We start from the raw sequence: 25,891 nt of genomic DNA on the forward strand, positions 1-25,891 counted from the left end.
GGTTGCCCTTACTGGCATTGAGCCGTCTTCCAATACTGAAATCCACACACACAAATGAGCTCGGAGACGCTCAACACAGTGGGCAGACGTGGAGAGAGGTGACAGAATGCCACTGGCTGCCAAACTGCTCCGCTCAGGGCCAAGAGCAGTAAAAGGGCTTCTGTAGTGACAACACTAATCCCATCACTGTGCACAGAGAGACAGAGAGGGTGTACTTCACTCGCACTCTCAGAAACACAATTCGTGCAAACAGGCCCAAAACTAACCTTTCTGCATCTGACTCAAATGTGTTATCCAGACGTCCCCGTGTATTTATTTAACAGAATTTGTTTTGCCAAATTCACGAGTTCCTTTTGCCGTCTGAGAGGGCAGGGTTATAAACATTTACCTCATGCTGTAGTATTTCTGTCCTCGATCACGTGGGTCGGGACAACTGCGGCAAGTCTGGAAGTTTCCAGGCCGTGGCTCCTGTCTTACCTTGCTGAGGACGTAGATGGTGTCTCCTCGTTTAAAGGACAGCTCATCCGGATGATCTCCAGCACAATCCCACAAGCCCTGGAAGTAGTTGGCGTAGTCTGTGCTTTTGTTCACTGCTGCAGGGGAAAGAATGGAACATCATTTAAATAGAAGGTCATTTAGAAAAATAATTTAATTATTAAAGACAGAATGGGGCATCGTTCTGAACTCAATATGCATCACAAAATGTTCATGAAGGGCTGTAAAAATTGGGATAAAAATTCTATCATACACTACTGTTCAAAGGTTTTTGAATAATGTCTCTTTTGCTCACCATGGCGGCATTTATATGATCAAAAATATAGTAAAAATTGTAATATTGTGAATTTTTTTTTTATTATTATTTAAAACTTAATTCATTCCTGTGATACAAAGCTGAATTGAAAATGTCTTCAGGGTCACATTCTGTAATGATTTGCTGCTTCTTATTCATTTTGAACAGTTGTACTGCTTAATAATTTTGTGCAAACTGTGATTATTTTTCTTCTTCTTCTTCCCAGGATTCTTTGATGAATAGAAATTTCAAAAGAACACATTTCCCTGAAATAGGAATCTCTTGTAACATTATTATGTCTTTACTGTCACTTTTGATCAATTTAACCCGTCCTTGCTGAAAAAAGTATGAATTCTCTTAAAATATCTCCTTGACCACAATCTTTGAATGTGTGTGTTTTTCTGGCTCAGAAAGATCCACTAGTGGGCAGCAGAGAGTATAAACTGCTGCGGCAAACTGGAGAACCCTCTAATGAAAGACTCCACCAGAGATGGGGACTCGAGTTTGAGACTCGGACTCGAGTGCGACTTAAGTCGCACAAACAGTGACTTTAGACTCGACTTGAGACTCGTCCTCGAAAGACTTCAGACTCGACTCGGACTCGAGCTCCGGGACTCGTGAACAATGTTAATTTTTAGTAAACGTCAGATGAGCTCGCTGTTAGAGTTGTGACGTTCGCGAACGAACCGATTCTTTTGAACGGCTCATAAACATGAACGATGGGAGCCGAGTCACGGCTGGAGGGGAGCCGTTCTTTCTGTCGCTCTTTTTTCCTATGCGTGTTTCAGAGCGCGTGTTTCACACAGATGCATACAAATGAGCTCCTCCGCGAGACAGAACAGTTATAGGGGGAGGGGCGCACCCAGCGCAGGTCAACCCTTTATAGCATGATGATATTAGTTATTAGTTGTGCACGCATCCTTCACGTGAGTACTCCAGTGGAAAAAAACCTGCGTGCCTCTGTCATTGGGTAGGAGCGGAGCCATGACGTTTTGCACAGATATTCATTGCAGCCCACTTTGTTATTGTTCATTGACTTGAAGGGCTGATGTCCTATTTGCAAAGTTTACAGTAGTAATAGTATGTAGACATTTCCATTTTATTTATTCTCATTTTATCTACTTTAAATATTTTTGGTTCTCTATCAAAATGTTCTTGTGTGATAACAATGTTCTTGTGTGGAAGTGTTTGTAGTAAAAGCTGTTTTGCACAGAAATTCATTGCAGCCAGCTTTGTTTTTGATGTTTATTTGTGAGTAGGTATTGTATGAATAACATAAGTCAGTGTAGCTTTGTTCATTCTTAAGCCAGACAAGAGGTGTGCAGCTATACAGCCAGGACAGACAGAAGGCCATTACTGAATCCATAAATGCAAAATACAGATATTAACTTAAAAGTAAAGCATTCTTGGTGTTTTTGTCATGTTGCAATAGCCTGTTTACACTGATTATATACCAAAATCAAAGTTGATATTGTATGCTAATAAATAGAGTTGTCATAATAACATATTACATGCTTTGAATTCCTTATATATAGCTATGCAGTGTTCTAAGCAGCTTGGATGGGTCGCTGTACGTGATGCAACATTTATTATAAACAGAGACTTAATATAATAAAGAGACTTGAGACTTGACTTGGACTCTAGCTCAGAGACTTGAGACTTGACTTGGACTCTAGCTCAGAGACTTGAGACTTGACTTGGACTCTAGCTCAGAGACTTGAGACTTGACTTGGACTCTAGCTCAGAGACTTGAGACTTGACTTGGACTCTAGCTCAGAGACTTGAGACTTGACTTGGACTCTAGCTCAGAGACTTGTGAGCATCTCTGGACTCCACACCATGTATATATTTATTTTTATTTTATTCATTTTTTTGTCTTGTGCAAAGTTTCAGTCCCTTTCAAAAGAACATTTACCTTCTATCTCAAAACATTAGCATTCTGGGTGAAACATTTACATTTGTAAATCTGTTATTTTTAGCTATATTTTCCCTTGGGTTTAGATTGAACCTGCCCTTGATCTTGGCTCTTTATTCATATTAACTATATATTTACTAATCTATTTTGTCAACCAAAGGGCAGCACCATGAGTGGGTGTTTAGTAAAACTGCTTTAGTTAGTATCAAGGGAAAAAAAAAACTCCCTAAGGTAACTGTCTTCCAACAGACATCACGGCTGGCAGATTCCCAGCTTTGCTGATTTGGCAGCTTATTCTAATTATTTCCTAAATATAACCGTACCCACTGCTGCTTTAAGGTTTTATTCAGAGCTGCATCTTAAAACAACCCAGCATAAGTATTACACCCGCTGCACTGGACTGGAATCAGCGATTACATTATTGCAATCACTTCCAGGATTTGAAAATATTATACAAAAAAGCCAAAGATCAAAAGATGACAACAAACACTATGGAAAATTCTTTAGATAATCTTGCTATCTAGAATGTGTTAAGCCTGTAGTTTTCTCTCTAGTGCTCTAGCTGGCCTCCTCCTCTGAGCATCTGTCACGAGATCCTGCCTCAGCCATGTCTTGTGTCAGCAGGACATCCTGTGCTGTGAGCCTGGAGCAGAGGGCCATGGAGGGCCACAGTGCACCGATGGAGTCAGCTTCCTGCCAGAACCTACCAACACTTGGCAGGATACATGCCTCCCCACACAGGCACAGAATAAACCACTAAACTGAGATGATTACGAGAGTATTGTTTAGTGTTTATCTTACCAATGCACACAAAAATAATAAACTATTATCATTATTATAAGAAACATACACTTAACTGTGCAAAAATACAGTAAAAAAAAAATTGAAGGTCTTTTCCCGGAAGGCCGGAAATATTTTTTATGATATTCGGGTCGCGGTCAGTCAGGTCAGGTTGAAATAAAGATGCCAATTAAACCTTTGTAATTAATATAGTACTACACACAATTTTGAAATAGGCCTACACTTTATTGGTTGAATAAAGTTTGGATGAATAACTGGCGTGAAGTTGACGCATGAGCTCAGTCTGCATGTAGAGATGGAGGCGGCAAGAGAAAAGGTGAAGACTGGGGAGCAGCGGCGCTGTTTTTGGTAAAACATGATTTTGACGACTTCATTAAGTTTTGTTTTATAGCAAACTTTTTAAAAGATTTTCGTTTTGTATAAATTGTATCTTAAATTTGATCAATGTTTTATCAACCAATTGCACATATTTAATAAATAAGAAGCAAATATATAGCAGAAAATGTAATGAGGCGCTGGCACGATCACTTACATTGCATGTGAACTGGAGGGCACCGAAACTCAGCTTGTGCCTCACAGATTTGAGAAATATAGGCTATATATTACAGAAAGTTTGAAATGTCTACTTTTCAACAAAAATATTCAAACCAAAATGAATGGGCTAGCCTACTCTCTGATGATGTAATCCATATGAAATGTGCATTTCTCTCTGGCGTTCACGGCGAGTCTGCATTGTCAACTTCATCTCAGCAGCGACACAGAAAACACCAGTTTTTACTAAACAATTAAATGTCTCCTTGCTAATTTAGACACATTCATAATCATTCATTTAACCGGTTCTTTGTGGCAAGTTTTATGCGTGCGGTCATCCTGTAGGCTACAGCCTATTTAAGTAATTCAATTAATATAAAGGGGTGATTTGTCCACAAATGGGTTAAATGAACAACTACTAGTTGACTAGAAAAAAATATATATATTGTTCGGAGGCAGCCCTTATTGCACATATTCTGCAGAGCGGAATATTCAGAACTGTGCTCTCCGCTCAGGATCGGAACAAACCCGAACCTCACTGTCTGCTGAACTTTCAGAAACATCAAAATAGACATAGCCAGACTACACTATTTTAGTACATATTATGAGCTTATTGATTTTTGTATAATTCTTGACAAAATTAGAATAATATAAAAAAAAACATTTTTTACCTAGTTCCTACGTCTATGGCCCAGTGATGTTTCGATGAGCATTTACTACTTTTAAAAAAATGCGGGTCAGGAAGCGGGTCGGGTACAATATTGAGTTTTTCTTTTTTTGCGGTCCGAGTTGCGGCCGGGTTATTTGAAAACCTCAGTCGGGGGTCGGGTTGTTTATACACTGATCTGCACATCACTGGTCCAGACTAACTTTTTTCTTTTTTTTTCTCTGGGACCTTTTTCAAGACCTCCTCCTTCTGCCTTGTCCTTTTTAGACTAAAAAAGATGGGAGACACTTATGATAGCCACCCTGACAGATCTGGGAGTCTGTGTGGTGTTATGGGACAGCAGGGCAGGTTGGGGATGGACAGGCATGGTGACCTAGTGGTAATTACCTGTCACAGGGGTGGATGGTTTGTTGGCCAGGGTCACAGGTTTGTTGGCCAGGGTCACTGGTGGTTTAACAGGCTGGGGTGTATCTTCCTCTGAGAGGGAGAGAACAGATGAACCAGTCAGACACAGACACAGAAGGGATTTTACATGACTATTTAAACTGATTACCAACAGTGAAACTAAAAAAATTAAAATACTTCAGCATCCCCACAACCAAACATAGAATACATTTTTTGGAGAATGGATAATGTAATGTAATGTAATGTAATATAATATAATATAATATAATATAATATAATATAATATAATATAATATAATATAATATAATATAATATAATATAAGTTGAGGTACAAACCAGGGAGTTCTTCATAAATGTCATCATCGATAGGTGCAGGCATGGACGATTGAGACACAGTTAAGCAGTCATCATACTCTTCTTCATCTTCAGGAATGACTCCACCCATGTCTGATAGTGAAAGCATAAACAGAACATGATGCATATGTTTTCAAAAGGCCACCTGCTAAGCCAAGTTTAGACAGTGACAGTGTTTTTCTGATGGACAGTCCTACCTTTAATCAGAAAATCAATGTGCTCCACCCACTCTTTCGCATCTTTCTCAGTCGCAGCACAGAACTGTAGCAAAACGGAATTGTAAGAGATAATGATCGGCGGATATGAATGAACACCGCGTGCTTTTAAATGATGTGAGAGGTGACCAACCTGATAAACACGCTTGTCTGGAGCTGAGACCTCAAAGCAACAGTCTCGCTTTGCATCTTTCCGCAGGGTGTTGTTCAATTTGACAGTGTATCCGACTATATTAAACTCTCCCTTCTGCTGTTTATCTAGTGAAAATTAATGTCGATTATTGAATGATCCAGTTCTGATGTCAGGACTACGTTTATAGTTAAAAAACCCACCTTTCTCACTGCCATAGTAGTAGAAGATGTTGTTGCTTAAAGCACACCATCTCTTCTGCCATTCATTGCCAAAGAAGCTGTGATCTTTAAGAAGTTGAAGGAACGTTATTTTATTTTTATTTTTTGTTTAAACATGTTTCTGAATGCGGTAACCTACCCTTTCTTCGCTTCTCCAGGTAGCCACTCTTCAAAACGGACTGAAGCTCCTGAGCGGCCACCGGAGGAGCCTGTTGAACTCCTGATTTGAAAAAAACAAAGTTATTATATTTTAGTTCAGCTTATTTATGATGAGCAGTGCTAGCTGTGCTGGACAACAATCTATGAAGAGGAGAACCTGCCTTCACAACAAATTAAATAAATTAGGCAACCTGTATGCTGCTCACAAGCCTTTAGGTTTAAAAATCGAAAGTCAGTGTCAAGCAAGACTAAAGTTAGCAAGATTCAAACCTGGATATAGTTTCACGCACCGATCTGTCAGGTACAAGCAGTATGTGAAACAGATGAATGGTCTGTTTTCAAAGCTAACCTCCCGTCTCGTTTACACTGCCCTCCCTTCTCTTGTGCACACACTGCCATTGCATTACTGTAAGAGTGTGAGCGAGCAGAACGCTGTTATGAGTGACACAGGCAATTGTGGAATGTTTGCAATTATGTATAAAGTGCCGTCAAGGGAGCATGACACACGCTGACTGTGAAAAGCAAACTGAACACCCTCAGTGTCTGGTAGAAACACTGGAAAAGAAAACATAATCATGCTGTCTTTTAGAGGAAACACTGGCAAAACAATTGAAAAAAGATGACCTTTTCGGAAAATATGAAATAATTGGCACGGAGCATCACTTTCATTTTTGCATCTTTCTTACTGAAAATAAAAAATAATAATAATAAAACAAAGGAAAAATATAATGTACACTACTGTTTAAAGATTATTCATGCTGCATTTACTTGTAAAAAAGTACAAAAGTAAAATAATAATAATAACTAAGAAATGTTACAATTTACAATGGCCGTTTTTCTATTTTAAAATAAATTAAATAAATTTCTTTAAGAAAGCTCAATTTCTGCAGCCATGTCTTCTTCATAGACCTTAAGAAATCATTTTAATATGCTGATTTGATAGAATATTAAGAAGCCGTTCTTAATATTAGTTGAAAATGTTTCTTAACAAAGTGTGTTATGTAACACAAACCCATAACTATGGTCCATGACTAAAAATGTGTGCTATAAACTCACTCTGAATGATCTTTATCCATAAAGATCAAAAGCGAATGTGGTTGCTAAAGGCCTCAAATAAATAGTGGCAACATGTTTCACTTTCGGCTGTAAAATGAACTTCCTTTTTCATGTGCTGAATATACAAGTACAGTAAAAACTCAGAGTTGCTCTGATCATCATGAAATACAGCCTGACGTGCCTGTCTGTTTTTACTTTCTTTTTTTTATGAAAATAAATCTCACATTAAATGACAAACTCCCTGCCTTTACCCAAATAGCGGCATTAGGGTTGCACAAGCTCATAACTTCCTTGCTTTAGTACATTCGTCCAAAATAAATATAGGCTCAAATGACTTTTTGGTCAATCTCAAAATGCCGTTTGGATTCACCTAAGCTCTGCAGTGTGCACTTAAGAGGCTTCAGTCCCATGTTTGAGCCGAACAGCTGTTCTCTCTGGCAAGCACAGGGCAAAAGGACCTATAAAACACATGACTGCACTACAGCAGTAAACTTCTTTCTACCGTATACATACACACAAACCACTCTCAGCCTGCATCCTACCCTTCTGAGTCTCTGAGTTTCTCACTGCAATAATCAGAAATGAGGCATGATTCGAAAAGTCAGATGAACTGGATTTCTACCAACAGCATTCATTTGTCAGAAGCTAATAAAACAGAAGCCTGAATTGACATTGGCTGTTGGCAGCATTGTCTGGGCTGCAGACCATAAACCATTTGCTCAGAGACAAAAGAGAGCTAAACCCTTGACGTCTGAGCCTTCAAACCGTTCCTGAGCCTGTTGCTGGGTTACATCAGTCTTTCAAGCACCTCATTCGGCTTTTGTGTTCTTCTAACACTACTAAAAAAATCCTAGACAGGACATGACAAAGGACTGCCACAATGATACGGGGTTATAACAGCTGAAGCTGCAGAAAAGATGATAAGTGATTCATTCATAATCGGAGAGAGAGATTTAGTTTTCTGCATTTATTTGAATTCTGTTAATGCAATCGGTGTACAGAATACATAATATTCACAATTACAAACTTAGCAAACTTTTGACTTCCGGGAGAGAATTCAATGGTACAGAACAATGTCACATGATATCCCGGTCTCACAAGTTCTTCTAAAACAATTGCAGATGCTCCATGCTTCACTTCTCTTGTACCACTTTTAAATAAATCGCACGATTTCCACTCACCATCATAAGCGCTTTCCTCATCCCTGTCAGTCTGCTCTGACTGCAGTGATCCTCCGTCGTTATCTGCTTCATCAGGCTCTGGAAACTCTTCATCTCCTACACAACAGTGTCTTCATCAGCATTCTCAAAAAGTGGATGTTAGGAGACACATTTTCAATCCTCCACCAGAAAGACACATTAAGATTATCTAATTCAGATGTGGATGTTTCTTGCTGATTTGATATCTGATAGCACAGGAATTTTGGACATGGTGTTTAGGAGATAATATGAAGTATACTTGAACCCTAAGGCTATTCAAGATGTAGATGTGTTTGTTTCTTTATCGGAACAGACTTGGAGAAACTTAGCATTACACAACTTGCTCACCAGTGGATCCTTTGCAGTGAATGGGTGCCATCAGAATGAGAGTTTAAAAAACTGATAAAAACATCACAGTAATCAACACAACTTCAATCAATTAATTAACTAATCCAAAGCAATGGATTGAAGTAAAATATGCCTAATGATGGATTTGTTTTGTCAAAACATGCAGCTTTCGCTTCACAAGTCATTAAATGATGGAGTGGTGGCTATTACTTGTGGAATATTGTGATGTTTTTATCAGCTGTTTAGACTCTCATTCTGATGGCACCCATTCACTGCAAAGTGATGTACAGTAAGTCGAAACCTCACCAAATGTGCAAAAAAAAAAAAACATTTTGGATGGCATAAGGGTGAGTACATTTTCAGCAACTTCATTTTTCAGTGAGCTCTTCTTTCAATATGGGAAAAAAAATCATGGGTGCCACAGCATTGGCTGCCCACTGCTCCAGGTGTGTGTTCATGGTGTGTGTGTGTGTGTGGGTACTTGGATGGGTTAAATGCAGAGCACAAATTCCAAGTATGGGACGTAGGGGTGTAACGGTACGTGTATTCGAACCGGACGGTTTCGGTACAGGGCTTTCGGTATGGTGCACGTGTGTACCGAATGACCTAATGCAATATTTTGTGTGCGGAACGTAGGTACATTTTCGTGTTTCCAAACGAACATATTAAGTGGCGTAAGTCTCCGCGTTCAGCGCAAATCCCGCCCTGCAGCTGATTCTAAGGCTGGCGTGAGCGTGGTGTTTCTGCTGCGTGTCAGTTGCGTGACGGCTGCTTCGCGTTTTCTGTGTCTTTACACACCAGAATCGTGCCTGACGCAACGCTGGCGTGCTGCTGCTGCTGTAGGTGACAGAGGAAGGCCGCCGACAGACCAGGATCTTGTCTTCACGACAACAATATCTATACTTCATGTTGAGCATAAATATAAAGCCTACTGATAAAGGACACCATCAACAGTACTGACGGCAAAATAGACTATGTTTGATAGGTGCAATATGCCAGTGTGTCACCGGCCTAAGGTTTTCAAAAGGCATCATGCGAGTGTGAACATCACAACAACTAGGAAAAAAGGATTGTAATTCAAACGCAGCTCCCGTTGGCATTTAAACCAACCTTTGCTCTTAATTCCGATCAGTCCAACGCAATAACGAAATCTGAGGGATTGGTAATGCTGCACTGTAATCATAGTTATTTATATTTTTCATTATATTTTATATATAATGTTTGAGACTGAGAGTATTTTATTTAGTGGAGAACTTTGCAGCAGTATTTTATTTCTTATTCTTTTTTTATTTTATATATATTTTATTTAAAAAATATTTAAAAAGTGTAAACAAATTTATAAAAAAGTTTATAGTAATAAACAACCTGCAGTTTAATGTTTGCATTTCTTTCCCTTACTGTACCGAAAATGAACCGAACCATGACTTTAAAACCGAGGTACGTATCGAACCGTGATTTTTGCGTACCGTTACACCCCTAATGGGACGTAACACGTCACTTTCACTATTGCCTGTTTGAATCACATCCTCTGACAATATAATTCATATTAAAAAGCTAAATTTGTGCATATGTTTGTGCCATAATGTTCAATTTGAGCAAAGAACTTCCTGTTCACACTGTGATGTGGTAATAGTGCTGCTGTAAAGCGCTATACCAAAGTCTGCCCTCTACCCACATCTCAACCTTTAAGTTATAAGCACAAAACTGATCTGAGAACAGTTATGAGGTGACTTAAATGTTATTTTTACAGCACTCTGTTTACGTGTTCCCATTAGAAGAGAAACAGTGTGTGTATGTCCCATTAGACACACACACACACACACACATGAATATACTTAGCTTTCTAAATGGGGACATTACATAGACTTTTATTGTTTTTAAATACACGTAGTTATACACTTTTTTAACCTAAACCCACCCAAAACCCTCATAAAACTTTCTGCATTTTTATAATTTCAAAAAAAAACTTTTCTACAAAGATGTTTACATATCATGAAGAGTTAAGGTTCAAATGTTCAGAAAGAAAGCTAAGCAGGACCAAGTGAAGCACACAGACTACAGCATAGTGGGGAAGTACTAGTTTACTTCACCATGCTTGAACTTTAGCCCCTCCTCCAGACACATGTATGTAACACACACACACACAAAAAAACAAGCACATCAAAACTTACGTTTGTCCTTGAACTCTTGAGAGTAGCTGGAACACAAATCATTTGGATTTGTTTAATATGACAATATATTATCTGCACTGAGTCATAAGCATTATCAGTTAATAGTTGTGAACACATTCTGCTGTACCTCGTTTTTACATCTTTAATGCGCTTGATGAAGGCATCCTTTCTCTCTTTAGCTTTTTTGCTCAAATTTTCCCCTTTAAGGACATCCGTTAAAAAGGTTTCAAGATCTGAAAACAGACAGTTGTATAAGGGTAGCCTTTCTTGAATTCCTGAACTTAATTTGTAGTCTATGTTTATGCAAACAGATGCAGTTGATGTTTGAGGAGCCTAACTTTCGGCTGTTCCAAACTGATGACAATTTGATCATTTCAATGGCTCAAACTTAAACTAACTGCACAAGAAAAATTGAAATTTTAACGCATGTTGCTGACTTTATAATTAAAACAAGACGTTAAAACACAAAAATATTTTCGCGCACAGCCTCCTCGTCTTAAAAAAGTAAACAAAGACCCCTTTATGCTCTAACTACAAGGAAATATTCTCTGCGTCTGTCGGTAGACTAAACTTCCTCTTTTCAGCCAAGTATGAACAGAAATAAGTGTAGAGTTAACAACTTGAGACAAAAAAAATAAATATTATATTCTGACTGCGCTCGAGCCCTAAAGTTCGCTTTCCCGTCTGTTATCCAAAGATTGCGATAGAATCGTACCTGAAATGAGTGTCGTTAAATCTTCCGGGATGGACCTCATTGTGATAAACCGCTTGACCCAGCAAGATAGCCTTCGAAACACGGAAGTTACAAGTGGACTGTGAAATACGGAAGAGGCAAATAGCCTTCCCTGCAGAAACCACTATTCAAATCAGACAGTATCATTCATCACGCCTGCTCCAGCAGAAACATTTGACTCGCCGCTCACCCTAAAACAGTGCACCGGGGAACCACGCGTTTCCTCATCCACACTCACGTGCACGGTTTAACAGGGATGATACATGATTTTGCATAAGTTATTTTATTGCATCATACGATAGTGTTTACCTTTGGTGTTTTTATTAGCACGAGAGCGGAAAAGCTGATGGAAAAGATACAGCATGTCCATATATGATCAGATCTAATCTGAATCTTCAACAAGAAGCTTCACTACTTAATTTCTTTATCCAAAGCAGCGGTCCTCATTTCCAGAATCTGGTAAGAAACTGCTGAATGGTCTGGTGTTTTTTATTTTTTATTTATTTAGTAGCCTATTATTTGCCCTGTGTAACTTTATATATATTCACTTTTGGTGCATTAGAGGATTTTAGTGAGAGGATCTAAGGACCTTTCGGCCCTTTTGCTGTTTGGAGTGAGGCCCACTTATCCTTATGAGGGAGACAGGTGAAGAATGGGGGTGATGCACCGCTTTCATAGAAAAACACATAGCTATCCATCTCCATCTGGCCCTGTGCTCTCTGTCTGTGCTCCTCTACTGTTTCACAGAGATTACTGCAGAGACATGCAAGATCCCTGCCAGGAGACCTGCACTGTGTCACCTTCTCAAAGTACCTCTCCAAGAGAATGATAAGGAGTGGAATGTGGGTCCAAAATATTTTTTTAAAAGGAATATGGCATGTTATTTTGCACATTACAATTAGATCCAGATTTTGCTAATAAGACGTGTTGTGATAGATTTATGCATATAAGCAAATAGAAATAAATGGATGACTTAGATGAAAGAATTAAAGGCTAATTTTACTTTATGAAGGTATTGGCTGATATTCAACACTCACATCCTGCTTGTTCGCTCGGCTTGAGCACTTCTTGAACCTCATTTGACCTTGCCACAGATCCATCTGGTGTGGAGGGGGAAAGAGAGGTGAAGTGCCCTTTGACCTTTCGAAGGAGCAGGGAGCAGCTCCATATCTCATGCTCCTCAGCCGAGTCTGTTTGATCTGGACTCACCTCAGTTCACAAGTCTCCGCTTCTGGCCCCATCCCACAAAGGGAGGAATGTGTGTGAGTGTTTTAATGCAGTTTTAGAGAGGATCATCATAACCAGTGATCAACATCTTTAGTAAATTAGACACATTGTACTTCTTTTCATCCTCGAGTTTTAGCATTATACTTTGTTGTTTTCTCTAGTGTACAACAGAGTTATAGCCTACTTGTGCATATGGAAACCACAGACTGCCACAATCTGATTCATTCTTTTTTTTTCTTCTTTTCTAGTAAGCCTTGTGAATTAAGCCTGTTACATTTTCCATTGCTTTGGGTTTGCGGTTGGAGAAGAATTGCTTTGTTTGGGCCAAAACAATACTGAAATGTAAGGTTTATGGCAGCTGCGTGAAGATATAATAGACGTGAAAACATACCTGAGATGGGTGAGTTCACCAGAAAATACTAAAACATGTGACAGGTAAGTCATATCTGAATCAGACCACCTGAACAGCCTCCGAACATGAAGGAGGAACATCTGAGGGCATGCTCTTGCAACTGTAATTCATACTGCCTTCGGGTGCAGGGGTATCTGTGAAGTTCAACTTTGTGATGGATGGGATGGTGTTTTTGCCCCTTGGCCTCTGAGGGATTAGGCTCCTCAGGTGTTGTTTTTAAAAGACTTAGAATTAGCTTACATTTAAACATTTAAACTTTTGACACCACTTTCACCACCTGTTTCTGGAGAGAAGACCAAAAAGTCTGAGATTGAACCTTGAGTTCACGTCTAATGTTTCATGCCAACAAAAGAATTAAGGCATCAATCATAAGTTACAACTGCAATGTACATTTGTAACCTGTCATACCTGTGTGTCTGTTTGGCAGGGCTTTGCTTTTGTGATTTATTAATGACCGTATATTTATTCATGAGGCTTTTGCGGGGTTTCTGAGTGAACCTGTGCTAGTCATTTGATTCAACATTACATACAGAGGCCTCGGGTGCAGCCCCAGGAGGAAAAACACTTTATGTTAGATGAAAAGAGGTGTTTGAGAAGCAGACCACGTAAGTGCGACTAGAGGAAGAATTGCATACCTCAGGAATTCCATAAACATGATCAATGAGATAATATCATGCTTCATAGAGCTAATTTGTTCATTTGTATTCTGTGGTGTTGCTGTGGTTGGCCTTTTACTCAATCCATTCCACTTGATTCAGATCCTTAAAAGGTTTTAACCTGTAAAGGAATATTTCAATCAAAACTGAAAATTCTGTCATCGTTTACACACACATCGTTTGTGTTATTCCAAACCTTAATTACTTTTTGTTTTTTGTCCATACAATGAAAACCAGCGGAGCCCAAAAACACACTGGACATTTTTCTAAATATCTTCTTTTGTGTTTCAAAAAAAGAAAGTCAGTCATGAGGGTGGGTAAATGATGACAGATTGTCATTTTTGAGTGAACAATCCCTTTAGTTGGTATAAGCATTTCATAACTGAACACTTGCAGCTTTCATGCATCATGCTATTTGTATTTTTAGTGTTTCTTCTCTAATTTTGTTCTACCTATCTGCATGAAGCCCACCTGCATGACAAAAGGGACCACCAAGATTAAATGCAAGGTTTCCATGGAAACAAGCTGAGGTCTGACTGCACTGGCTTTAAATGCCTGCATAGACATCACAGCCTAAATCACTGGACTAGCACTGCAATGCCTTCCTTCTTTAAGCATTATGCAGCTGTCGGGACAGGAATTTTGCTTCACACAGATTCTTTCTAGATGCTAGGATGACCAAGAATATGTCAGGCTCCCTAACCAAAGCCATAAACTTAGGTTGCAAAACACTTGAGAAAATAACATTGCCCCAAATTACATGTACATATTATGCATACCAAATGGTTTCACATCAGTTTGCATTAAGGCACATTTGATGGTTCCATTTGGGTAGGAACATGACTGTCAAACTATATGGCAGTCTTTAATAAGTAAGCAGATAATTATACTTAAGTGTCTGTGCATTAAGCATATTTTAACAAATGTATCTGCAATGCTACTAGGTCCTAGTCATGGCACATATGAGTTATTGTGATGCATAATCAAAATGGAAAGGCAAATTTGGTTTATCCAGGGGTGGATGCTGCCACAAAAGTATGTGTATAGTATGCAAAACATTGCCTCTATGAAATATGAAATTACAGTTACACTTTTATATTGCTTTTATTCAGTGCTATTCAAAATTGTAATTAATTATACAAGGAAAGTAATTTTTTTACATATATAATTATAAATTCTAACCCTTTCCCTGCTGGCTATCTATCATGCAAAAATCTCTTTTGGGGTAACTAGTTGGAGGTGGATCACTTCTCTGTGTCAAATCTCAACTCGGTCTTTAAAGAATGCCGATCACGTGTTGGGTTTCGTCAAAGGACGTCAGTCAATTCTATTTGTTCAGGCTCAATTTGGCGCAAGGCCTTTAGAGACTGAACAATTTTGAGCTTTGTTTTGTAAAATGCTATAAATGGGCTTTTCTATACACTCTTTGTCTGTGTAATTGAAAATTCTAAATAATGTATTGTGCAAACATAATTTAATACATTAAATGGAAAATAACAGCATTTAAAAACTACTTTGATAATAAGCCCTCAAACCACGATTAGAGTTATAATATAACCACATCAGTGGGTTACAGTATCAATCCTACATTTAGTGGTATAAAGTTAGCCTGTCCTAAAAGAAGGACTCGGGTCATTCTGTGTCTCTAACAAATGCCTCAGTGCGGTGTGAGCTCTTTCTTGGCCGCTAGGCCTCATTTCCATTTCAACACATAAGCAAGGATTGCAACGTGGCGTCAGATGTTTGGAAATGATCCTAGCGAGGTTTCACCGAAGCTAGATCTCACTGAAAACTCCTCTCGAGGTACTACTTGAGATTTATTTATAAATGTAGTTTTGTAGCCTATTGGTATCCTTACAATTGAGATTCCTAAAACAGTTTGCACTTCATTGCATTAACAGAAACGGCTACAGTCACAATAATTATTAAAGGTTAATTATTGCGAATGTTAATAACTAATGATGGTGAAATTATTTATTTTTTGTAATTATTTGTAGTGACAAAATATCACTGGCAAAGTACTTTAAATAATTAAAAATATACTTCAATAGGCCTATAAATATGTTAAACTTGGGCTACATGTATAAAGCCGGTGTTGACAGCATTTTTATTGCGCACAAGGAGTAAAGCTTTCGCTAAGATCCTGACTTAAATATTAAAATTAAGTTGTTTTAAGGTTGTTGCAACAACAAATCGAGTTAGTTCAGGCCAGTTTAGATTTTGGAAAGCAGGGCCGAGGCAACCAAATGGGACTATTTTATTATCTATGTATGCAGATAGCAGACTATTTGGAATTAAAAAGTACAAATATTAATATTAATAATAAACGAGCAGCATTAAGGTTTAGTTTATATTGTCCGATCATTCCTTGCAGCGTTGCTTGTTGATTAAACGACACTTTATTATTTGATAACTATTAGATGCAGTGACCAGATTCGGGAAAGTAACATTCATCAAATGTAAATTAAATGTATAAAATGCAAATAAACGAATAGCTTAATTATTATAAATTAAATAATGTTAAAATGTGATTTGACTGTTGAATTCCCTTCTCATTCTCAGCGGCGGATTGAATTACGTGGAGTGCTGCCTCAACACAACCCCCTGTCGAAGGTTTAATAGGCAATAAAAATGTAATTGCTGAACTCCAAAACGTTACAACTCTTGGCCAGGAGACACCCTGTGTCGTCATATACAGTCAGGGACTTATTTGTGTACGCAGCATCAAGACATCGATCTCCATCGTGAGGCATTCTGTTTTAGTCAAAAATTTGATGGCAACTATTACTTCCCGTTCATTTCATACAGTTAAAAAATAACGTTTAACACCAACAGGGAAATTAACAAAGATTAATAAAAAGAATGTAGCCTAATGCAATTACACATATTAATTTTGCGCACAAATAGTTTTAGGGATAGCTGATATTAGTTTTAATTAGCGATTATAAACATGTGCTACATTTGGCAGCCTTATAAAGATTTAATTTTTTTCCCTCGAAAAATTATAGGCTAATAAAAATCATTCTCATATAACAGGTAAATACACAAAAATCATAAACATTGGAAGGCTTATATACTTTGAATCCTACTCCGTTTAATAATAGGTTAACCTGTTATTTCTTAATCCGAATTTTAAAGAAATAAATAACACCGCTGTAATTTTCAATAACAAGTACAAATTTATTCTGTGAAAATATGGCGCTTTGCCGGCGAACGATACAAAAATAAATCGTGAAAAACAAATCACTTTTTTCTCTGTAAACAAAAATGATCACTCGATTATTGAAAAACTTACCTCATTGATCAATGGTCTAGGCCTATTTTTAAAGTCACAATTAAACACAACGACCATCAATGTGAGAAAGATATTGACGTCCCTATAATGAAACTTCAGTTAGAGTTAGTAGCTCAAGTGTTGCAGGTCGATTGTTGTAAGCGTCTCCGAGAAGAAATCAAAGGCCTCCGTAGATAAACCAATGGGGCTGTCTACAGATTCTGACAAACTTGGGGACACGGCATCTGAGAGGTGTAAGCAGGAATCGTTGGAGAAAACGTTGAAGTCATGTAAAGAGACGTCCAGGGCCGAGGGACTGCCATTGTCCGGAGCAGATGCACAATCCGGGGCCATTGTTGGGGCGCAGATAGGAACAGTGGGTGACGGGTTGGGAAAATGTTTCAGATGTTTGTCATTGCTACCTAAAAGCGAGACAGTTGCGCTTTGGGAATCACTATTGTGTCCATTCTGTGACGGTTGAGAAGTTAAGGTATTCTGCTGGAATGGATAACCCTCTATTTCCAAAAGCGCCCCTGATACATTGTTTGCCACTTGTTCGAAAAAAGATTTCCCATCACCCCGTCCGCCTGCCTCCTCAAGGCTCGGTGGTTTTCCATCTCCGTGATGGTTCTCTTTACAATGCGTTTGCCGTTTATGTTTCATTCTCCGGTTCTGAAACCAGACTTTGACTTGCCGCTCGGTGAGTTCCAGCAGAGCGGCGATTTCCACGCGCCTCGGCCGGCAGAGATACTTGTTGAAGTGGAACTCCTTCTCCAGCTCCAGCAGCTGAGTGTTGGTGTACGCCGTTCTGAGTCGGCGAGTTGCCCCGTTGCCACCATCAGAAATCTCGGGCGAGCCTATGAAGGGATCACAGCATTATACGTTATTGATACGCCACTAATTATAACTTTTAGTTTAAAGCTGCCCCCACAAACGTGCAAATATATTGCGTTTCTCGGAGAGCATAAATTGTTTGTGGGAATGGAGCCACGGCACTTGAATAATTTGTGTCCTCATCCACTATGCCAGAATATACTGATGTGTCTGGTGTGAGTGCGGAGAGGTCCGAGAGAAGATTAATGAACACGCCAGCTGCCGAGTTGAGTAATGGCAATCTATCATTCTTCATTACTGTCAAATATTACAATTAATGCCCTACACTACAAGAAGCTAACACACCGTTTACAAGTTGTTCAGAACAGATCCTCCACATCCTAAAACTAACAAAAAAAACTTAGATAGGAACTTGTTCACATGGCCCCTGAGGATAACAAACTATCTTGCACTTTCAGCAGCATGCCCGTGCGCAACACAGCTACTGGAAATAATAATATTAATTAATAATAACTTGCATTTCGTTTACAAAAAAACTGTTAAACAATTAAATTGCATTCAATTGAAATACCTTGAGGGGAGAAGTATAGTGGACCAGGGTCGGTGGTGGTAGTTGCTGTAGAAGTTGTCTGGTTTTTCTTGGATGCTTTTTTCTCCTTCATCCAAGGGTACTCTGGGGGTAATGATGCGGCAGGCAGCGGGCATGAGCCATTAGGGTTCTGTTTGGGCCGACTGTGGCGAGGGTGGCTGCCGGGGTTCAGGCTTGGAATGGTCTGCTCAAAAGGAGGAGGAATCAGTGTCGAGTGTGAAAGCGTCGAGCTCTTGATTGATGAACTTTGAAATGCATCACCGACAGGGGGAAAAGATGTCAGGCACTCAGCGAGCGACGGCTGACTATTGATAAAACCCGTCTCTCGCTCGAATTCGTAATTCATCTCCTCCAGGTCTTCCAAATTCACCGCTCACAAATTTGTGACCCAAGGAAGATAAAGTGAAATATAGTGCCGGGTTAAAAAAAAAAAAAAAAAAAAAAACTATTTTGCTGATTACGGCCGTATGGGGACCGCGGTGCCATTACTCTATTGGTTTCATGGAGACAAGGTTGAAATTGGACCGTATTGCTTGTCACATGATTACCTCTGTCCAATGACAACTTGGGGTTTAATCAAAAGAAGCCACTGTCTGTGTGATTGATCGAAAAAAGTCCGAGAGGAACGCCTCACTTTCTGGGACGGGCTAGTTTATTTACGCATTTATGGTCAGTCTGCCCACTGCTAGGTAGATTGCAAGTAACCAGTACCTGAAACAAAGTGACAGTGAATCCGTCTGCTGTTCTTCCTTTTTTTGTTTGACCGGCCCTCGGCTGAAGATCCCCAAACACATCAACTGGACACATAAAAACAAAAATGGCCACGATCGAGGAAACCCATTAATCCTGAGTCTGGGTTTTGACTACTTTCTTAGAGAATGCGCGCTCTCGTTTGTCAATGCACGAGCAAAAGCGCGCGAGACAGTATGCGCGCGCACATTGCGCGCACACAAATTCTTTGAAAGCCCCGGCGCGCCCCAGTGTTCACACTCGCACTTACGCATTACGCTTGCCAGTGTATTAGTGCTGTTTTAGTTTATTTATGTATTTTTATTAGGCTGCTACACTTATGAAATTACATTAATTCAAACATGTCTGGAGTACCCATTTCTACGTTTAGTGCAACTAACATAATTGCGGTTCAATGCAGCATTTATGAAAATAGAACGTAGGCTATATTAAGTTAAAAAAAGAAAATATTTTGCATTATGTAAATAATAGGCTAACAAACAACACATTTTACCTCAATTGACAATATGTTTGACCGGCGCTAAATCGTCTCACAAACACATACAATAACGTTATTGATATAAAATAAAAGTGTACATTCATTAGTCTTTTACGTTCAAGAATGTGTCTTCTATGTCGTCCTCAGAAGTCTTTAGCTAAGTAAGTGTAGGCCTCGAGCACTTTATTGCTTATATTCCAAACAAAGAGCCCTGGAAGCCTGCACGCTATCAATCTTACACGCCAAAAGGTCTGACAGCTTAGTGCCCTAAGAACACATTTAAACCATCTAACACTCCCTTAGATCATATGTGGCCAGGAAGAAGAGAACAACGTAGTACTCACGGTTGAGAGTTTCCCCATTTTGTAAATTAAGTTTACGAAATTGATATTTTCCGATTAAAGGACTGACCTTGATCATAATTTTATTCCGGATGTTCTTCGAATGGACCAGCTTTATCTCGGACCCCAAAAAATCATTCGTTTTATATTTTCGTTTTCGGGAAGTCAGCCTTTATCGAAGGTTTGGGAATGAATAGGATTACATATTGAGTGCAAGAGAGAAACCATGTGCTTTTTTGCAGCTACACAGGAGCTATTGTGTGTAGATGAACGTGGGTGTCGGCATTCTTCAAAAGTACCCACTCCTTCCTACACATTTCTACATCGAACGAAAAATCTTCATTTTTTCCCACGAGCTGAACATCGAAATTTATCGTGGATGTACTATCTTTACGGATACTGTTAATTGTCATATTAAATAATGCTAACCCGTCTGTTGAAATATTCATTCATATTTACAATGCATTGTATTTATTCTCATTAGATAGGCCTGACAGAATGGATATGTGAGTATCAAAATATATTGCCGTGCTTTGAATGAAGCCTGTTTTTTTTCTTCTTCTTCTTTTTTTAAAATTTGCAATCGAATTATACATTTCATGTCTTTGTAAATCTATTAATGCATGTACACGATTAGGCTACTAAATGTATTTACTTTGTGTGCTTGTAAAATAGTATTGGAAATGTGTTTTAATGTTAGTAAAATTAAAAATTAATAATAAAAAAAAATATATATATATAATCCATGGCTTTACAACACAATCTTTATCTATTGGGTTAGGTAAAAATCTCAAGGTTGAGATTATGTTGTTGACTCTGTGAGTTACCTTAATTTAACGTAGTCTATGTCGAATAAATGCATCACTGTGGAATTGAAAAAGAACACTTTGAAATTTTAGCTTACATTTATGACCTGCATTAAAATAATAATAAACTGTTTGTAACATTTTAAAGCCGATGTTTCTCGAAGGAAAAGATCTTTAATAATCTATATTTAATAATCATTCAATTATAATTTAATTATTGTAATTTTTGTCCACGTGCTGAGTATGTTCCAGCACCTTGTCTTTTTGGATACGTCTGGCTCGATGGACAGCCCCGCTTACCGTCTGTTAGACTAAATAATGAATGCTGACGGTCATAAAACACAAGTTACGAGTGAAAACTTGGCTCGTTGGATCATCAAACAACTGAAGAGATCAATGTACTGTATTAATGAATGTGTGCTGTTTTAATGAATGTGCTAGATATAATGCATTATGCAACTAATGCATTATATAGATTGAGCACACACACACACACACACACACACACACACACACACACACACACACACACACACACACACACACACACATATATATATATATATATATATATATATATATATATATAATAGTTTATATACTTAAATACATAACCGATATAACCTATAACAAAATGTGAATGAGTCATGATCATCTGAATGGAATATCTCAGAATGCTGTAAATGCTGCATCGGTCAACCACGTTTCCAAACCAATTCGTTTATTTTAAATATATCAAATCTGTTCATATCACTCTCAGCACAGCTTTGTAAATTAGTGCGAGTGAGGCGTGTATGGGGTGTTTATGATGTCTGCAGTAGCTCTAGCTTCAGAGGCGTTTGATGGATGACCCTCTACCCACACACATTGCACTCGGTCGTAAACGAGCTCCTTTTGTTGTGCTAGAGGTGTAGGCCTATGTCATTTCCGGACATATGCATTATACCCCTGCCCTAGAAGATAATCATGCAGTTTTGTTCAGGATATGACGTTCTGAAAGTATAGCATGCACCAAACGAAGATTAGAACGAAGATCATTTGACTTGCCGGCGTTGACAAAACATTAAAGCAGGATGAATTCGTTTAGGTTAAAGTGCATGCGCAAAGATCAAGAATGATTAGTCAGTTTCAGTAGCCTATCCATTTCCGTTAGACACTATGTATAGATTATTTAACTATGATCTGAATATATGAGAAGACATTTACAACCGTGAATTCATTAGTCATTTTTACGTAAAAAGATTAACAAAAATATTTGGAAACCAAATAAATCTATCCGTTTACGCATGGCACCTCTTTTACCTGCCTAGAAAGTTGTGGGTCAGTTGACTGTAAATCATCAAGGTAATGTGATCCAATAGAGCTCAGCTCCAGTAATGTTGATCATATCACTAAACTTACAGTATCCGTGTCTGATCCTTGGGGGCGTCATGAGTCTCTTGGACCATGAACGAAAATGCAGCCTTGTCTTGTCTAATGAAGTAAGACGTTTTTATTCTAATTTGTTTAGAAAAGTATATGTCTTAATACGCGTAGGGAGGCATGACATAGATCTGTTAATAATGCCTCGTTTAGACATGGACTGCTATTATATGAGATATGGTTTCCTAAAAAAAAAAAAAAGCATTTATAGGCCTACAGCAAATGGAGGCTCAACATCGCCCCCTTTCTGCTATCCGCTCTGTTTCTCTAATCGCGTAAAGGTGGGTTTCCCTGTAACTTCACGGATTTGAACTTTCTAATGAACACCAATTATTTTCCGATAACGCCTGTTTCCTAAAAAACACGTTGGCTCTTTATGAATATTTCTTCCCAACACGAGAAGAGTGAAAATGCTGCCAATCTTTCTAATCTCATGCAGTTTAGAGAATAATGAAGCACTTTTTACCATCATGCATCATTCATTTTATTGCCATGTTACAATATAATTGCAGTATAGAAATGCACATTATTAGTCATTTCACACGAAATATGCATTTGTGCAAAAAGAAAAAAAGAACAAATAAATACTGTTAACAAAGGACTTTTTAAAAAAGTGCTCTCTTCTCATTTCTCTTCTTCATTCATTACAGGTTTAAATCTGTTTTGCTAGCCTAGTCTGTTGCATGGAAGCTGCATGTTGCATGAGGCCATGTCTGTATTGTAAACCAGTATAGTTGATGTACGACAATGTGTGCATCTGATGAGCTTCCATCCAAAAGGAGCACAACTCTTGGTAAAAATAGTACCCTTACAATAATACACAATGTGTGTTAGACATTAGTAGAGTAGATGCATTGGCCATTGAATTTTTGCAATGAAAACTAGGCTGTAGCTTCTGTAAAGAATAGAAACTAATGTGTTCAATGGAATGTACTGTTGTTGAATAAAATACTGATTTGCGCATAGACAAAGGTAGTCCATAGACAAAGACAAATATTCCATGAAAGTATTGAGAAGTGAAAACTGCATGATCTAGGACCTTTGTGCCATTGAGACACATCTGCATCCCTCAGCCTTAAGCTCTAGTAAGCATTTGCGGAGCTGATTTTAAACAGAATCAGAATTGGTTTTAATTATTAATTTAAGAAAATAACAAGCAATTTTCCTGTTTTTCACAACTTTCATGTCGAGGAATGTTTCTTGAATGTATTGGCAAATTTCAGCTTTAGTTCAGGACCTAGGCTACAGTAGTTTTAACTTACTAACGATCCAAGTTCTGGTTCGGGTGTTACTCGATGGTAAATTAACATATGAGTTTAGTTAAGATGATCCGAGATGGGTGTGTTAAAGGGTCAGTCCAGCTTAGAGCAGTGTATCTTTATCTTTACATACTACTTCCGATGCGTGCATACCTGTGTGACAAGTTAAAACATATAGACAGGAACGTGATACATAAATGGATTTTACCCTTTTTAGTGAAAGAGTAAAATGACTGGTGTCCCAAAACAGTAGGCTAAGTGGGACCCAAGTAGTAAATAAGTGGTACTTTATCACTGTGATCTCTTTCCCAAAAGTGTTGTTATATATGTAATCTACCACATGGATTAACAAGGGCCCCAGACCACTAAGACCGTACGGTGCTACTTAAATGGCTCTTAAATGGCCCTCCACCCTGATCTATGACACAGTATAAAGAGTATGAAGGCATTGATTTAAAGGCATGTTAAAATTATATCAACAACTCCTTTTTAATCATACACTGAAATTAGCAAGAGCACTGAAATTCGGTTACAGTCTACTTGCATAAATCGTGTATAGCCAAAAATATCATTGTATATCATTAAGAATAAACTGAGATACCACTTTTGGAGATCTTTAGCAGCTTGTTCATAATTAGTGTCTCTGTCTACTGGTGCACTTTTCACCCTAAAGTAAAAAATGTTGTCATCAATCCTGAATTGTTTAAGTCATACACTGAAAGTTAATGAGGTCGAGTGTTGTTTGAATGCCAGTGTTCTTCAAAATATATTTTTCTAAAAGAAAGTCATTCAGGTTTGGAATGAGATGAAGGTAAGTATATGATGACATAATTTCATGCTTGGGTGATCTATCTTTTCAACTGCTTTACCCCCAACCTGATACTCAAAGCAGTCAGATCCACCTTAATTTATCCATGATGATTGTGACACAACTGTTAATAGGTACAAAGCTAAGTTTCTTCTTTCTTGTAGTACTGTCCACTTCATTCATTATCCATTAGGCTACAATGAAATTGAATACATTCAACATTCAGTACAACCCTTCTGGGACCTGATTCCTCTACATTTGTTGTTTAAATTGCAGGCACAATGTGTTTGTATATATATATGTATATATATAGTTTATGTAAACCAGCGGCATCCAATCCTACTTCTGGTTGCATTTGATTTGCACATCCTGAAGAGTTTGAAAACTAACCAAGGTCTTTAGGATGATTAGAAACTTCCAGGCATGTGTGTTGGAGCACATTTGAGCTGAACTCTGCAGCAAGGTGGCCCTTAAGAAGCATATTATAAAGCCCTAGACATTTTGTTTGATCCAGATTTATTGCTGGAATTGGAGGAAACTACATGGTGTCAGGTCATCTGTTTGTAATTTTAGGTAAGGTTGTAGTACTCAGAGAAAGATTTTGCTATCTCGGCTCAACACAGCATTCAAAATAAAGGTTATACTTCTGTAGATAGAAATGATAGTGATAATTCATAATTTTCCATATGTCAGGCATTTATGCATGTTTCAGTGGTTTGAAAACTCAAAAGCTAACATATATTAAGTGCTCCTAGTGAGCCATTTGCATTAGTATCATCGATTCAACATCAAAGTCTTGCATTTAGGCTCAAACTAAAACCTAAAAACCAAATGAAATGACAGTAGTTTCCACAAAGGCCTAACCAGCGACGATATTCAAATCAACAGTTGTGCGCATTCATCATTCTTGGAACATTAGCTAAAATAGTTGCATAAGTAATTAGGTTTTGTTTGTGGCTGGCACTCATTACGTGAGGTTACTGTAGGGCACCATCCGTTGTCACTTGATCGTTTAAAAACCCCGCTGTCTCCACCTGCTGGATAGTAATGGTAGTGGCTCATTTGACCCGTCTGATTGTGCAAATACATTCTCAGTTCTGCTCAAAGAGGCCCCACAACACTGGATGTCTCACTCATCCGACACACCAAATGTAGATCACGAAGCACATTATTAATGAGCTGATTCACTGATTAATCAGCTGTGTTAAATAAGACAGACATCCAAAATGTGAAGCGTTGGGGGAAGCACTCTTAAAACGGAAGCTTGCCATTTAGCTAAAATCAGTGCACTTTTGTAATTCATCTTTTAAGGGTTAAAAAAAACTAACAAGAGTGTTTT

General features: G+C 38.3%; 2 protein-coding genes across 3 annotated transcripts in view; both read right to left on the bottom strand.

Annotated features, from left to right (window-relative positions):
• Nucleotides 1–11,904, bottom strand: part of skap2 (src kinase associated phosphoprotein 2) — a 21,212-nt gene extending 9,308 nt beyond the window's left edge. The window contains exons 1-11 of the mRNA XM_026229048.1: nt 11,679–11,904; nt 11,091–11,196; nt 10,964–10,989; nt 8,427–8,522; nt 6,170–6,250; nt 6,013–6,096; nt 5,813–5,937; nt 5,662–5,725; nt 5,447–5,557; nt 5,092–5,181; nt 478–593 (exon numbers count right to left, since the gene is read on the bottom strand). Coding sequence (XP_026084833.1) covers nt 478–593; nt 5,092–5,181; nt 5,447–5,557; nt 5,662–5,725; nt 5,813–5,937; nt 6,013–6,096; nt 6,170–6,250; nt 8,427–8,522; nt 10,964–10,989; nt 11,091–11,196; nt 11,679–11,718 — 939 coding nt within the window. The 5' untranslated portion in view covers nt 11,719–11,904. The remainder of the gene's footprint in view (nt 1–477; nt 594–5,091; nt 5,182–5,446; nt 5,558–5,661; nt 5,726–5,812; nt 5,938–6,012; nt 6,097–6,169; nt 6,251–8,426; nt 8,523–10,963; nt 10,990–11,090; nt 11,197–11,678) is intronic.
• A 5,247-nt stretch (nt 11,905–17,151) lies between these two features.
• Nucleotides 17,152–20,913, bottom strand: LOC113060169 (homeobox protein Hox-A2b). 2 transcript variants are annotated; one of them, XM_026229050.1, is made up of 3 exons: nt 19,400–20,913; nt 18,671–18,872; nt 17,152–18,122 (listed from the first exon to the last, which is right to left on the bottom strand). In XM_026229050.1, exons 1-3 carry the CDS (start codon nt 19,493–19,495, stop codon nt 17,392–17,394), a joined length of 1,029 nt encoding a protein of 342 aa, XP_026084835.1. In that variant the 5' UTR covers nt 19,496–20,913; the 3' UTR covers nt 17,152–17,391. The 2 variants fall into 2 exon arrangements, with proteins under 2 accessions (XP_026084835.1, XP_026084834.1); XM_026229049.1 differs by lacking the exon at nt 19,400–20,913 and having other exon boundaries at nt 17,153–18,122; nt 18,671–19,372.
• Nucleotides 20,914–25,891: the final 4,978 nt, after the last annotated feature.

This window comes from Carassius auratus, chromosome 41 (assembly GCF_003368295.1).
Source record: "Carassius auratus strain Wakin chromosome 41, ASM336829v1, whole genome shotgun sequence".
NCBI lineage: Eukaryota > Metazoa > Chordata > Actinopteri > Cypriniformes > Cyprinidae > Carassius > Carassius auratus.